At 38.2% G+C, this 14,614-nt stretch overlaps 1 protein-coding gene across 3 annotated transcripts in view; it reads right to left on the bottom strand.

The window, feature by feature from the left end:
• Positions 1 to 13,740, bottom strand: part of GPRC6A (G protein-coupled receptor class C group 6 member A) — a 36,772-nt gene extending 23,032 nt beyond the window's left edge. For all 3 annotated transcript variants that reach the window (XM_001162546.1, XM_001162504.1, XM_527484.2), the window contains exon 1: positions 13,547 to 13,740. In XM_001162546.1, the coding sequence (XP_001162546.1) occupies positions 13,547 to 13,740 (194 nt within the window). The remainder of the gene's footprint in view (positions 1 to 13,546) is intronic.
• Between the last annotated feature and the right edge of the window lie 874 nt (positions 13,741 to 14,614).

The raw sequence follows: 14,614 nt of genomic DNA on the forward strand, positions 1-14,614 counted from the left end.
TATACCAGATAAAACACACTGTAAGCCAAACATAGTAGAAAAAGTAAAAGAAGGTGATTATATAATGATAAGGAATCTTTCCAGGAAGAGGAAATAATTTAAAATTTATATGCAACCAACACTGAAGCACCCAGATTCCTAAAGCAAAAATTACCAGATCTAAAAAGAAAGAGACTGCAATACAATAATAGTGGAAAACTTTGACACCCTAATGAGCATTAGGTGGATCATCTAGACAGAAAATTGGCAAAAATATAACAAACTTACGACCAGGCATGGTAGCTCACCCCTGTAATCCCAGCACTTTGGGAGGCTGAGGTAGGTGGATCACTTGAGGTCAGGACTTCAAGAGCAGCCTGGCCAACATGATGAAACCCCAACTCTACTAAAAATACAAAAATTAGCTAGGCATGGTGGTACACACCTGTGATCCCAGCTACTTGGGAGGCTGAGGTGGAAGGATCGCTTGAACCCAGGAAGTGGAGGTTGCAGTGAGCCAAGATTGCACCACTGCACTCCAGCCTGGGCAACAGAGTGTGACTTCATCTCAAGAAAAGGACTTAAATTGAACTTTAGACCAAGTGGACCCAACAGACATTTACAGAACATTTTGTCCAACAACTGTAGAATACACATTCTTCTCAGTGCATGGAACATTCTCCAGATCAGGCCATATATTAGGCCATAAAACAAGTCTTAACAAATTTACAAAAATAAAAATTATATCAAATATATTCTCAGGCTGCAATGAACTAAAATTAGAAATAACAACAAGAGGAACTTTGGAAACTATACAAATCAGCAGAAATTAAACCACATGCTTCTGAATAACCATTGGATTAATGAAGAAATTAAGATGGAAATAAAAAATCTTATTAAAACAAATGAAAATGGAAACATGAATGTATTAGTCCCTTCTCACATTGCTATAAGGAAATAGCTGAGATTGGGTAATTTGTAAAGAAAAGAGGTTTAATTGGCTCATGGTCCTGCAGGCTGTACTGGAAGGATAATGCTGGCATCTGCTCAGTTTCTTGGGAGGTCTCAGGACATACACAATCAAGGTGGAAGGCAAAGGGGGGCGTTAGCACCTCACATAGCCAGAGCAAAAGGAAGAAAGAGAGAGGGAAGATGTAACACAGTTTTATATTCCATCCCTGGCTCCTCCCAAATCTCATGTCCTTCTCACATTGCAGAATACAATCATTCCTTCTCACCAGTCTCCCAGTGTCTTAACTAATTCTAGCATTAACTCAAAAGTCCGAAGTCCAAAGTTTCATCTGAGTAGTCCCTTCTGCCTATGAGCCTGCAAAATAAAAAATAAGTTAATTACTTCTAAGACACAATGGGAGTACAGGCATTTGGTAAATACTCCTATTTGAAAAGGGAGAAATTGGCCAAAGGAAAGGGCCTACAGGCCCATGTAAATCCCAAACCCAGCAGCGCAATCATTACATCTTAAAGCTCCAAAATAATCTCTTTTAACTCCATGTCTGACACCCAGGGGATGCTGGTACAAGCTGAAGCTGAAGTGGGTGGGACACAAGCAGCAGCAGGGCCCTGGTCTCAGCTCAAGAAATCATTCTTCCGAGGGAGGAGCCAAGATGGCCGAATAGGAACAGCTCCGGTCTACAGCTCCCAGCGTGAGTGATGCAGAAGACGGGTGATTTCTGCATTTCCATCTGAGGTACCGGGTTCATCTCACTAGGGAGTGCCAGACAGTGGGCGCAGGTCAGTGGGTGCGTGCACCGTGCGCGAGCCGAAGCAGGGCGAGGCATTGCCTCACTTGGGAAGCGCAAGGGGTCAGGGAGTTCCCTTTCCGAGTCAAAGAAAGGGGTGATGGACGCACCTGGAAAATCGGGTCACTCCCACCCGAATACTGCGCTTTTCTGACAGGCTTAAAAAACGGCCCACTACGAGACTATATCCCGCACCTGGCTCAGAGGGTCCTACGCCCACAGAGTCTCACTGATTGCTAGCACAGCAGTCTGAGATCAAACTGCAAGGCGGCAGCGAGGCTGGGGGAGGGGCGCCCGCCATTGCCCAGGCTTGCTTAGGTAAACAAAGCAGCCAGGAAGCTTGAACTGGGTGGAGCCCACCACAGCTCAAGGAGGCCTGCCTGCCTCTGTAGGCTCCACCTCTGGGGGCAGGGCACAGACAAACAAAAAGACAGCAGTAACCTCTGCAGACTTAAATGTCCCTGTCTGACAGCTTTGAAGAGAGCAGTGGTTCTCCCAGCACGCAGCTGGAGATCTGAGAACCGGCACACTGCCTCCTCAAGTGGGTCCCTGACCCCTGACCCCCGAGCAGCCTAACTGGGAGGCACCCCCCAGCAGGGGCACACTGACACCTCACACGGCAGGGTATTCCAACAGACCTGCAGCTGAGGGTCCTGTCTGTTAGAAGGAAAACTAACAAACAGAAAGGACATCCACACCAAAAACCCATCTGTACATCACCATCATCAAAGACCAAAAGTAGATAAAACCACAAAGATGGGGAAAAAACAGAACAGAAAAACTGGAAACTCTAAAAAGCAGAGCGCCTCTCCTCCTCCAAAGGAACGCAGTTCCTCACCAGCAATGGAACAAAGCTGGATGGAGAATGACGAGCTGAGAGAAGAAGGCTTCAGATGATCAAATTACTCTGAGCTGTGGGAGGACATTCAAACCAAAGGCAAAGAAGTTGAAAACTTTGAAAAAAATTTAGACAAATGTATAACTAGAATAACCAATACAGAGAAGTGCTTAAAGGAGCTGATGGAGCTGAAAACCAAGGCTCGAGAACTACGTGAAGAATGCAGAAGCCTCAGGAGCCGATGCGATCAACTGGAAGAAAGAGTATCAGCAATGGAAGATGAAAGGAATGAAATGAAGCGAGAAGGGAAGTTTAGAGAAAAAAGAATAAAAAGAAATGAGCAAAGCCTCCAAGAAATATGGGACTATGTGAAAAGACCAAATCTATGTCTGATTGGTGTACCTGAAACTGATGGGGAGAATGGAACCAAGTTGTAAAACACTCTGCAGGATATTATCCAGGAGAACTTCCCCAATCTAGCAAGGCAGGCCAATGTTCAGATTCAGGAAATACAGAGAACGCCACAAAGATACTCCTCGAGAAGAGCAACTCCAAGACACGTAATTGTCAGATTCACCAAAGTTGAAATGAAGGAGAAAATGTTAAGGGCAGCCAGAGAGAAAGGTTGGGTTACCCTCAAAGGGAAGCCCATCAGACTAACAGCAGATCTCTCAGCAGAAACTCTACAAGCCAGAAGAGAGTGGGGGTCAATATTCAACATTCTTAAAGAAAAGAATTTTCAACCCAGAATTTCATATCCAGCCAAACTAAGCTTCATAAGCAAAGGAGAAATAAAATACTTTACAGACAAGCAAATGCGGAGAGATTTTGTCACCACCAGGCCTGCCCTAAAAGAGCTCCTGAAGGAAGCGCTAAACATGGAAAGGAACAACGGGTACCAGCCGCTGCAAAATCATGCCAAAATGTAAAGACCATCGAGACTAGGAAGAAACTGCATCAACTAACGGACAAAATAACCAGCTAACATTATAATGACAGGATCAAATTCACACATAACAATATTAACTTTAAATGTAAATGGACTCAATGCTCCAATTAAAAGACACAGACTGGCAAATTGGATAAAGAGTCAAGACCCATCAGTGTGCTGTATTCAGGAAACCCATCTCACGTGCAGAGACACACATAGGCTCAAAATAAAAGGATGGACGAAGATCTACCAAGCAAATGGAAAACAAAAAAAGGCAGGGGTTGCAATCCTAGTCTCTGATAAAACAGACTCTAAACCAACAAAGATCAAAAGAGACAAAGAAGGCCATTACATAATGGTAAAGGGATCAATTCAACAAGAAGAGCTAACTATCCTAAATATATATGCACCCAACACAGGAGCACCCAGATTCATAAAGCAAGTCTTGAGTGACCTACAAAGAGACTTAGACTCCCACACATTAATAATGGGAGACTTTAACACCCCACTGTCAACACTAGACAGATCAACGAGACAGAAAGTCAACAAGGATACCCAGGAATTGAACTCAGCTCTGCACCAAGTGGACCTAATAGACATCTACAGAACTCTCCACCCCAAATCAACAGAATATACATTTTTTTCAGCACCACACCACACCTATTCCAAAATTGACCACATAGTTGGAAGTAAAGCTCTCCTCAGCAAATGTAAAAGAAGAGAGATTATAACAAACTATCTCTCAGACCACAGTGCAATCAAACTAGAACTCAGGATTAAGAATCTCACTCAAAACCGCTCAACTACATGGAAACTGAACAAGCTGCTCCTGAATGACTACTGGGTACATAATGAAATGAAGGCAGAAATAAAGATGTTCCTTGAAACCAACGAGAACAAAGACACAACATACCAGAGTCTCTGGGACACATTCAAAGCAGTGTGTAGAGGGAAATTTATAGCACTAAATGCCCACAAGAGAAAGCAGGAAAGATCCAAAATTGACACCCTAACATCACAATTAAAAGAACTAGAAAAGCAAGAGCAAACACATTCAAAAGCTAGCAGAAGGCAAGAAATAACTAAAATCAGAGCAGAACTGAAGGAAATAGAGACACAAAAAACCCTTCAAAAAATTAATGAATCCAGGAGCTTGTTTTTTGAAAGGATCAACAAAATTGATAGACCGCTAGCAAGACTAATAAAGAAAAAAAGAGAGAAGAATCAAATAGACGCAATAAAAAATGATAAAAGGGATATCACCACCAATCCCACAGAAATACAAACTAACATCAGAGAATACTACAAACACCTCTACGCGAACAAACTAGAAAATCTAGAAGAAATGGATAAATTCCTTGACACATACACTCTCCCAAGACTAAACCAGGAAGAAGTTGAATCTCTGAATAGACCAATAACAGGATCTGAAATTGTGGCAATAATCAATAGTTTACCAACCAAAAAGAGTCCAGGACCAGATGGATTCACAGCCGAATTCTACCAGAGGTAAAAGGAGGAACTGGTACCATTCCTTCTGAAACTATTCCAATCAATAGAAAAAGAGGGAATCCTCCCTAACTCATTTTATGAGGCCAGCATCATTCTGATACCAAAGCCGGGCAGAGACACAACCAAAAAAGAGAATTTTAGACCAATATCCTTGATGAACATTGATGCAAAAATCCTCAATAAAATACTGGCAAAACGAATCCAGCAGCACATCAAAAAGCTTATCCACCATGATCAAGTGGGCTTCATCCCTGGGATGCAAGGCTGGTTCAATATACGCAAATCAATAAATGTAATCCAGCATATAAACAGAGCCAAAGACAAAAACCACATGATTATCTCAATAGATGCAGAAAAAGCCTTTGACAAAATTCAACAACCCTTCATGCTAAAAACTCTCAATAAATTAGGTATTGATGTGACATATTTCAAAATAATAAGAGCTATCTACGACAAACCCACAGCCAATATCATACTGAATGGGCAAAAACTGGAAGCATTCCCTTTGAAAACTGGCACAAGACAGGGATGCCCTCTCTCACCACTCCTATTCAACATACTGTTGGAAGTTCTGGCCAGGGCAATTAGGCAGGAGAAGGAAATAAAGGGTATTCAATTAGGAAAAGAGGAAATCAAATTGTCCCTGTTTGCAGATGACATGATTGTATATCTAGAAAACCCATTGTCTCAGCCCAAAATCTCCTTAAGCTGATAAGCAACTTCAGCAAAGTCTCAGGATACAAAATCAATGTACAAAAATCACAAGCATTCTTATACACCAACAACAGACAAACAGACAGCCAAATCATGAGTGAACTCCCATTCAAAATTGCTTCAAAGAGAATAAAATACCTAGGAATCCAACTTACAAGGGATGTGAAGGACCTCTTCAAGGAGAACTACAAACCACTGCTCAATGAAATAAAAGAGGATACAAACAAATGGAAGAACATTCCATGCTCATGGGTAGGAAGAATCAATATCGTGAAAATGGCCATACTGCCCAAGGTAATTTACAGATTCAATGCCATCCCCATCAAGCTACCAATGCCTTTCTTCACAGAATTGGAAAAAACTACTTTAAAGTTCATATGGAACCAAAAAAGAGCCCGCATCGCCAAGTCAATCCTAAGCCAAAAGAACAAAGCTGGAGGCATCACACTACCTGACTTCAAACTATACTACAAGGCGACAGTAACCAAAACAGCATGGTACCGGTACCAAAACAGAGATATAGATCAATGGAACAGAACAGAGCCCTCAGAAATAACGCCGCATATCTACAACTATCTGATCTTTGACAAACCTGAGAAAAACAAGCAATGGGGAAAGGATTCCCTATTTAATAAATGGTGCTGGGAAAACTGGCTAGCCATATGTAGAAAGCTGAAACTGGATCCCTTCCTTACACCTTATACAAAAATCAATTCAAGATGGATTAAAGACTTAAACGTTAGACCTAAAACCATAAAAACCCTAGAAGAAAACCTAGGCATTACCATTCAGGACATAGGCATGGGAAAGGACTTCATGTCTAAAACACCAAAAGCAATGGCAACAAAAGACAAAATTGACAAATGGGATCTAATTAAACTAAAGAGCTTCTGCACAGCAAAAGAAACTACCATCAGAGTGAACAGGCAACCTACAAAATGGGAGAAAATTTTCGCAACCTACTCATCTGACAAAGGGCTAATATCCAGAATCTACAATGAACTCAAACAAATTTACAAGAAAAAAACAAACAACCCCATCAAAAAGTGGGTGAAGGACATGAACAGACACTTCTCAAAAGAAGACATTTATGCAGCCAAAAAACACATGAAAAAATGCTCATCGTCACTGGCCATCAGAGAAATGCAAATCAAAACTACAATGAGATACCATCTCACACCAGTTAGAATGGCAATCATTAAAAAGTCAGGAAACAACATGTGCTGGAGAGCATGTGGAGAAATAGGAACACTTTTACACTGTTGGTGGGACTGTAAACTAGTTCAAGCATTGTGGAAGTCAGTGTGGCGATTCCCCAGGGATCTAGAACTAGAAATACCATTTGACCCAGCCATCCTATTACTGGGTATATACCCAAAGGATTATAAATCATGCTGCTATAAAGACACATGCAGACGTATGTTTATTGCGGCATTATTCACAATAGCAAAGACTTGGAACCAACCCAAATGTCCAACAATGATAGACTGGATTAAGAAAATGTGGCACATATACACAATGGAATACTATGCAGCCATAAAAAATGATGAGTTCATGTCCTTTGTAGGGACATGGATGAAATTGGAAATCATCATTCTCAGTAAACTATCGCAAGAACAAAAAACCAAACACCGCATATTCTCACTTATAGGTGGGAATTGAACAATGAGATCACATGGACACAGGAAGGGGAATATCACACTCTGGGAACTGTTGTGGGTTGGGGGGAGGGGGGAGGGATAGCATTGGGAGATATACCTAACGCTAGATGACGAGTTAGTGGGTGCAGCGCACCAGCATGGCACAGGTATACAAATGTAACTAAGCTGCACAATGTGCACATGTACCCTAAAACTTAAAGTATAATAATAAAAAAAAAGAAACAATTACTAGTCTCAAAAAAAAAAAAAAAAAAAAAGAAATCATTCTTCCCTCCTAGACCTCTGGGCCTGTGATGGGAGGGGCTGCCATGGAGGTCTCTGAAATTCCTTTGAAGTCTTCTCATTGTCTTGGCTATTAACATTCAACTTCTCTTTATTTAATGCAAATTTTTGCAGCTAGCTTCAGTTCCTCCCCCAGAAATTTTTGTTTGTTTGTTTTTTGTTTTGTTTTTTCTAACACATGGCTGGGCTGCAAATTTTCCAAACTTTTACACTCTCCTTCCGTTTTAAATATAAGTTCCAGTTTTACATCATTTCCTTGCTCACACATATGAGCTAGGCTATTAAAAGCAGCCAGGCAAATTCTTGACTGCTTTGCTGCTTAGAAATTTCTTCTGCCAGATACCCTAAATCATCACTCTCAAGTTCAAAGTTCCACAGATCCCTGGGCAGGGGCACAATGCCACCAAGTTCTTTGCTAACGCATAGCAAAGATAACCTTTACTCCAGTTCCTAATAAGTTCCTCATCTCCATTTGAGACCTCTTCAGCCTGAACTCCATTGTCCATATATATCACCATCATCATTTTGGTCACAACAATTTAACAAGTCTCTAGGAAGTTCCAAAGTTTCCTTCATCTTCCTGTCTTCTTTGGAGCCCTCAAAACTGTTGCAACCACTGGCCATTACCCAGTTCCAGAGCTGCTTCCACATTTTCAGATATCTTTATAGAAATGCCCCACCTCTCTGGTACCAATTTTCTGTATTAGCCCATTCTTGCATTGAATAAAAAATACCTGAGACTTAGTAATTTATAAAGAAAAGAGGTTTAATTGGCTCACGGTTCTCTTGGCTGTACAGGAAGCATGATGCTGACATCTGCTTAGCAACTTGGGAGCCCTCAGGAAACTTATAATTATGGCAGAAGGCAAAGAGGGAGCTGGCACCTTACATGGCCAGATTAGGAGGAAGAAAGAGGGAGGGGATATGCTACACACTTTTAAACAACCAGATCTTATGAGAACTGTATCATAAGAACAGCACTAGGGGGATGGTGCTAAGCCATTCATAAGAAACTGCTCCCATGATCCAATCACCTCCTACCAGGCTCCATCTCCAACATTAGGGATTATAATTTGATATGAGATTTGGGCAAAGACACAGATCCAAACCATATCAATAACATACCAAAGCCAGTGGGATACAGCAAAAGCAGTACTAAGAAGGAAGTAAATAGCAATGAACATCTACAACGAAAAAGAAGAAAGATTTCAAATAACCTAAGAATGTATCTTAAGGAACTAGAAAAGCAAAAAAACATAAAACCCAAAATTAGTAGAAGGAAAGAAATAATAAAGATCTAGCAGAGCTAAATGAAATAGAGACTAAAAAAAACCAAAGGATCAATAAAATGAAAAGTTGATTCTTCAAAAAGATAAAAAAATTTATAAATCATTAGCTAGATTACCTGAAAAAAGAAGAGAGAAGACCCAAATAAACAAAATCAGAGATGAAAAAGGAGACATTACAACTGATACCACAGAAATACAAAAGATTATCAGAGACTATTAGGAACAATTATATACTAATAAATGGAAAAACCTAGAGGAAATGTGAAAATTCCTGGAAACAGACAGTCTACCAAGATTAAATCAGGAAGAAATAGAAAACCTGAGCAGACCAATAACAAATAGCAAGATTAAATCAGTAATAAAAGCCCCCAATAAATAATAGCTCAGGACCAGATGGATTGCTGCTGAATTCTACCAAATATATAAAGAAGAAATAATAGTAATCTTCCTCAAACTACTCCAAAAAATTCAAGAGGATGGAATTCTCTCTAACTCATTCTATGAGGCCAGCATTACCCTAATGCCAAAACCAGATAAGGACACAATGAAAAAAGAAAACCATAGACCAATATCTCTCATGAATATACATGCAAAAATCCTCAAAAAATACTAGTGAACAGAATTCAACAGTGCGTCACAAAGATAATACACCACGATTAAGTGTAACATCAACCATGCAGGGATAGTTTAACATATACAAATCAATAAATGTAATACATCACATCAACAGGATGAAGGACAAAAACTATGTGATCATCTCAATAGATGTAGAAAAAGTATTTGATAAAATACAACACCTTTCATGATAAAAACTCTCAACAAACTAGGCACAGATGGAACATACTTCAAATTAATAAAGGCCATATATGACAAACCCATAGTTAACATCATACCAACTGGGGAAAGTGGAAAGCCTTTTCTCTAAGAAGTGGAGCAAGACAAGGATGCCCACTTTCACCACTCGTATTCAACATAGTATTGGAAGTCCTGGCCAAAGCAATCAGGCAAGAGAAAGAAAGAAATGGCATACACATTGAAATAGAGGAAGTCAAATTGTCCCTCTTTGCAGTTGATATTATCTTATATTTAGAAATACCAAAAGACTCCACAAAAATCCTCTTAGAGCTTATAAACAAATCCAGTAAAGTTGCAGGATATAATATCAATAGGATTTTTGTACACCAGTAGTGAAACAGGTGAAAAAGAAATCAAGAAAGCAATCCCATTTACAATAGCTACAAAAAATACATAGGAATAAATTTAACCAAGGAGGTGAAAGATCTCTACAAGCAAAACTATGAAACACTGAAGAAAGTAATTGAAGAGAACACAAATAAATGGAGAGACATCTCATGCTCAAGGATCAGAAAAAATAATAGTGTTAAAATGACCATAATACCCAAACCAACATATGGAGTCAATGCAATCCCTATTAAATGTCAACATCATTTTTCACAGATATTTTTAAAAATCCTAAAATTCATATGGAACAACAACAAAAAAGCCAGAATAGCCACAGCACTCCTGAGCAAACTGGAGGCATCAAACTACCTGACAAAATTATATCACAAGGTTATAGTAACCAAAACAGCATGGTATAAAAATAGATACATAGATCATGGGAAACAGAATAGACAACTAAAAAGTAAATCCACATATTTATTGCCAACAGATTTTTGACAAAGGAGCCAAGAACCTATTCAGGGGAAAGGACTTCAATAAATCGTACAGGGAAAATTGGATATCCATATGCAGAAGAATAAAACTGGACTCCTTTCCCTCATTGTATACAAAAATCAACTCTAGGTGGATAAGAACTTAAACATAAGATCCCAAATTACAAAACTATTAGAGGAAAACATAGGGAAAACACTTAAGGACATCAGTCTAGGCAAAGATTTTGCGGGTAAGACCTCAAAAGCACAGACAACTAAAAGAAAAATAGACAAATGGTAGTATATTAAAATAAAAATCTCTATATAGGAAAGGAAACCATCAAGAATGAAGAGACAACCACTTACTGGGAGAAGATATTTGCAGACTATTCATCCAACAACAGACTAATATCCAGAATATACATGAAATTGAACAACTCAACAATAAAAAAGCAAAATCTCATTAATAAGTGGTCAAAGAACAGGAACAGATGATTCTCAAAAGAAGATATAAATGGCCAACTGGTATATAAAAAATGCTCAGCATCACTAATCATCAAAGAAATGCAAATTGAAACCACAATGAGATATTATCTTACCCCAGTTAGAATAGCTATTACTAAAAAGACAAAAACAAAACAAAAACAAAAACAAAAACAGATGCTGGCAAGGACATGCAGAAGAGGGAACTCATCTACACTATTGGAGAAAATGTAAATTAGTACAACCCCTATGGGAAAGAGTATGGATATTTCTCAAAAATCTAAAAATGATAAATGTAGTCCAGTAATCCTACTATTGGGTATCTATTCAAAGAAAAGGAAATCAGTATACTAAAGGGATACCTGCACTCACATGCTTACCATAACACTATTTGCAATAGCAAAGATATAGAATCAACTTGTGTCCATCAATAGAAGAATAGATAAAGAAAATGTGATATATATACACAACAGAATAGTACTCAGCCATAAAAAAAGAATAAAATCATATCATTTGCAGCAACATGGATGAAACTGGAGGCCATTATGTTAAGTGAAACAACCCAGGCACAGAAAGACGAATATCATATGTTCTCACTCATATGTGGGAGCTAAAATTATTGATATCATAAAGGTAGAGAGCTGACATTATAAAAGTACTAGAGGATGGGAAGGTGGGTGGGTAGGAGAGGGAATAAAGAGAGGTAGGTTAGTGGGTATAAACATATAGTTAGATAAAAGATAGAAGTTCAATCGTTTGACAGCACAGTTACTCTAGTTAGCAACAATGTATTGTATATTTCAATGTAGCTAGAAGAGAGGACTTGAATTGTTCCCAATATATAGAAGTGACAATAATCAAAGTGGTGGACACCTCAAAAATCCTGACTTGATCATTACACATTCTAAGCATATAACAAAATACCACATGTACCTCATAAATATGTAAACTAATACATATCAATTAAAAAAAGAGAAACATAGAAGAGAAAAAAGGTAAACGAATAGGTTGTCTGACATTAAATTGTATAATATTTTCAGAGTCCAGCACATGTAAGCTCCATTAGAGTTGGAACCTCCTTGGTGTATTCATGTTGGTGTGCCAGTGCCTATAATAGGGTACAGGTAAGGTAGGCAATTAATAAGTAGTTGTGCAATGTTGAGTGAGTACCATTTCTCTTGATGAGTGACAAAAAGGTAAGAGATTTTCAACGGAGTGATTTTTTAAAATAGGAAATTTCCTTATTTGGTCAAATAACTATTTAGTGTTTTCCATCCTTAATTGTTGGCCTGCAATTGTGGGCCTCAACTCTGCAGTCATTCTTTGTGTGCCAACATAGTGCTCTGAAAATCTTCATCAATTATTAATTTTTTTTTTTACCATTCTCTGGTATTCCTGTTAATCAATGATTATGATGACAATAGCTAAAAGTGCCCAACTTTTAGGGAGAATGCCAAGAAATCTTAGTGTGACAGGGGATCACATTTTATCTAAAAGTATTCTTAGAGGGCTTGGGAAATACTTCGTTGATAAAGAAAGAAAGGTAAGAGAAAAAACAAGATTAAACTTAGACGTAGAAACATAAAAATAGAATGAGAATTTTAGAGTTGGAAGGAAGCATGAAGAGCACATTCCATAGCAACAGCAGCTGATGCTGCCTGTGTCCTTAGAGGTTATCCAGGCCTTTGTTTTACAGATGAGAAAATATACACAACAGTGAAACTGGAACTCAGAGTTTAAGTGATCTACCTAAGTTTACAAAATTAGCTTGTCCCAAAACTGAAATGAGAATTAGAATATCCTGTTCTCCTTAAGGAAAATCCATTTGCAACACCTTCCACCCAGCTTTACTTTTCCACATTATACTGTGCCAGTGAAATGCCTTTCTCATAGGTAAGCTCTCACGACACAAAGTGTTCATCCAGGAGGAAGGAGCACTTTGAGTTGAGGAGGGTCTTAATTTATCAGGAAAGAGTTAGACTATTTCTGGAATGAAATGAATGCAGTGTTGAAAAAAAATGTTAGTAAGAAAAAATTCAACTATAGTCTATTTTAAACAAAGCATTAAATAATAGATCTGTGTTTAAAACAAAATACATGTGTGTGATAGAAATACATGTGGGTTATGTATGCTTGTAGTGAAAAATAGGCCACAATGTCTTTTCAAGTGACTTCAGGCATTGTTTTTTAAAGGCAAAATCTAAATTAATATATTAATGAAAAGCATGCATATCCTCTGCACTTGGAGGTTGTTTCATTATACATAGAGGGCTGTTATAGCTCTCTTTTAAAGAAGGATTGCAAGATTAACCATATGCAACTTAAAAATACATATGAGTTTATTTTTTTAAATGATTTAGATATTAATACAAGTCAACAGTTTATATGTCCTAGTCTCATGACAATCTTGAAATCTAAATGTGTTTTTTGAGACTTACTCACCCAACACACTCCTGGATTTGTGGTCGTCTGGGAGAGTCTTCTGAGGACAACATTTTTTCATGAATAGCAAACAAACCTCCAATTATGATATGTCCCGGAGAAGTGGCAGCCACAAAGTCATCAGGGGTCTGGCAAGGCTGTGAAGTAGCAAGAATAATCACAAAGCAGGTAATTAGTATAATTAAGAACGCCATGTTTCTATCTCATTTGCTCAGTTCATGTGAGTTCTTAGGAATCATTAAGTGCACGGAGTGCCAGCAAGATTCCTATTTCACCTGTAAACACCTTATAAGGTATAGGACAGTGTCAAGGGCCAGAAACACTCAGTATTCAGATACTTGATGATAGTCAGAACAGTTGTTTCACCAATAAGAACATAGGCTTTTTAACACTCCAGTGTTAGAGATAATGTGATAGCAGTCATGTGATGTAAAAGCGATAGAATTATAAACACAAGTTTCACTGTAATGGTACTTTTTTACTCTAGTGATATGTCAAGGGCCCTGAGTCACGTTGGCATTTCTTTTGGAGCAGAATGTAGAACTTTCAAGAAGAAGCAGTTTGGAAAAGTTTTTCCACTTTAGAAATAGACAGTTCTGCATTTTAAAAAGGTATCACATTCAAGGCACAAATAATTCAATATAGTTTATCAGGTATTTAGAAAAAACCATCCTGCTTTTATTTTTCCTGAAAAGCTCTGTTTAAAAAATGAAATTCAGTTAAATTTAGGTATTTGTCACTTCCACTTTCCCTGTGTTAGAAATATGTAGCTTTTGTGAAGATGGGTAAAACTAAAAACAAGATGAAACTTGTCCGATACAGTATTTTGCTTTGAACAAGAAAGGTCTGTTCATAGATCATTGACATTTCCACTATTGTGGGTGCTATATTTTAATAAATTTGGGACTGATTTCAGGCAACATATTCTTAAGTACTTAGGATTCTGTGAACTAACATAATTTGTTGGGTGTCTTTTGGAATTTAACAGAGGATAGAGAAACCTCAATAATGTAGTCACCATTAAGAAAAAGTTTAAAGTTTTAAAATGTATTTAATAAAATCAGTCTT

Source organism: Pan troglodytes, chromosome 5, assembly GCF_028858775.2.
Source record: "Pan troglodytes isolate AG18354 chromosome 5, NHGRI_mPanTro3-v2.0_pri, whole genome shotgun sequence".
Lineage (NCBI taxonomy): Eukaryota > Metazoa > Chordata > Mammalia > Primates > Hominidae > Pan > Pan troglodytes.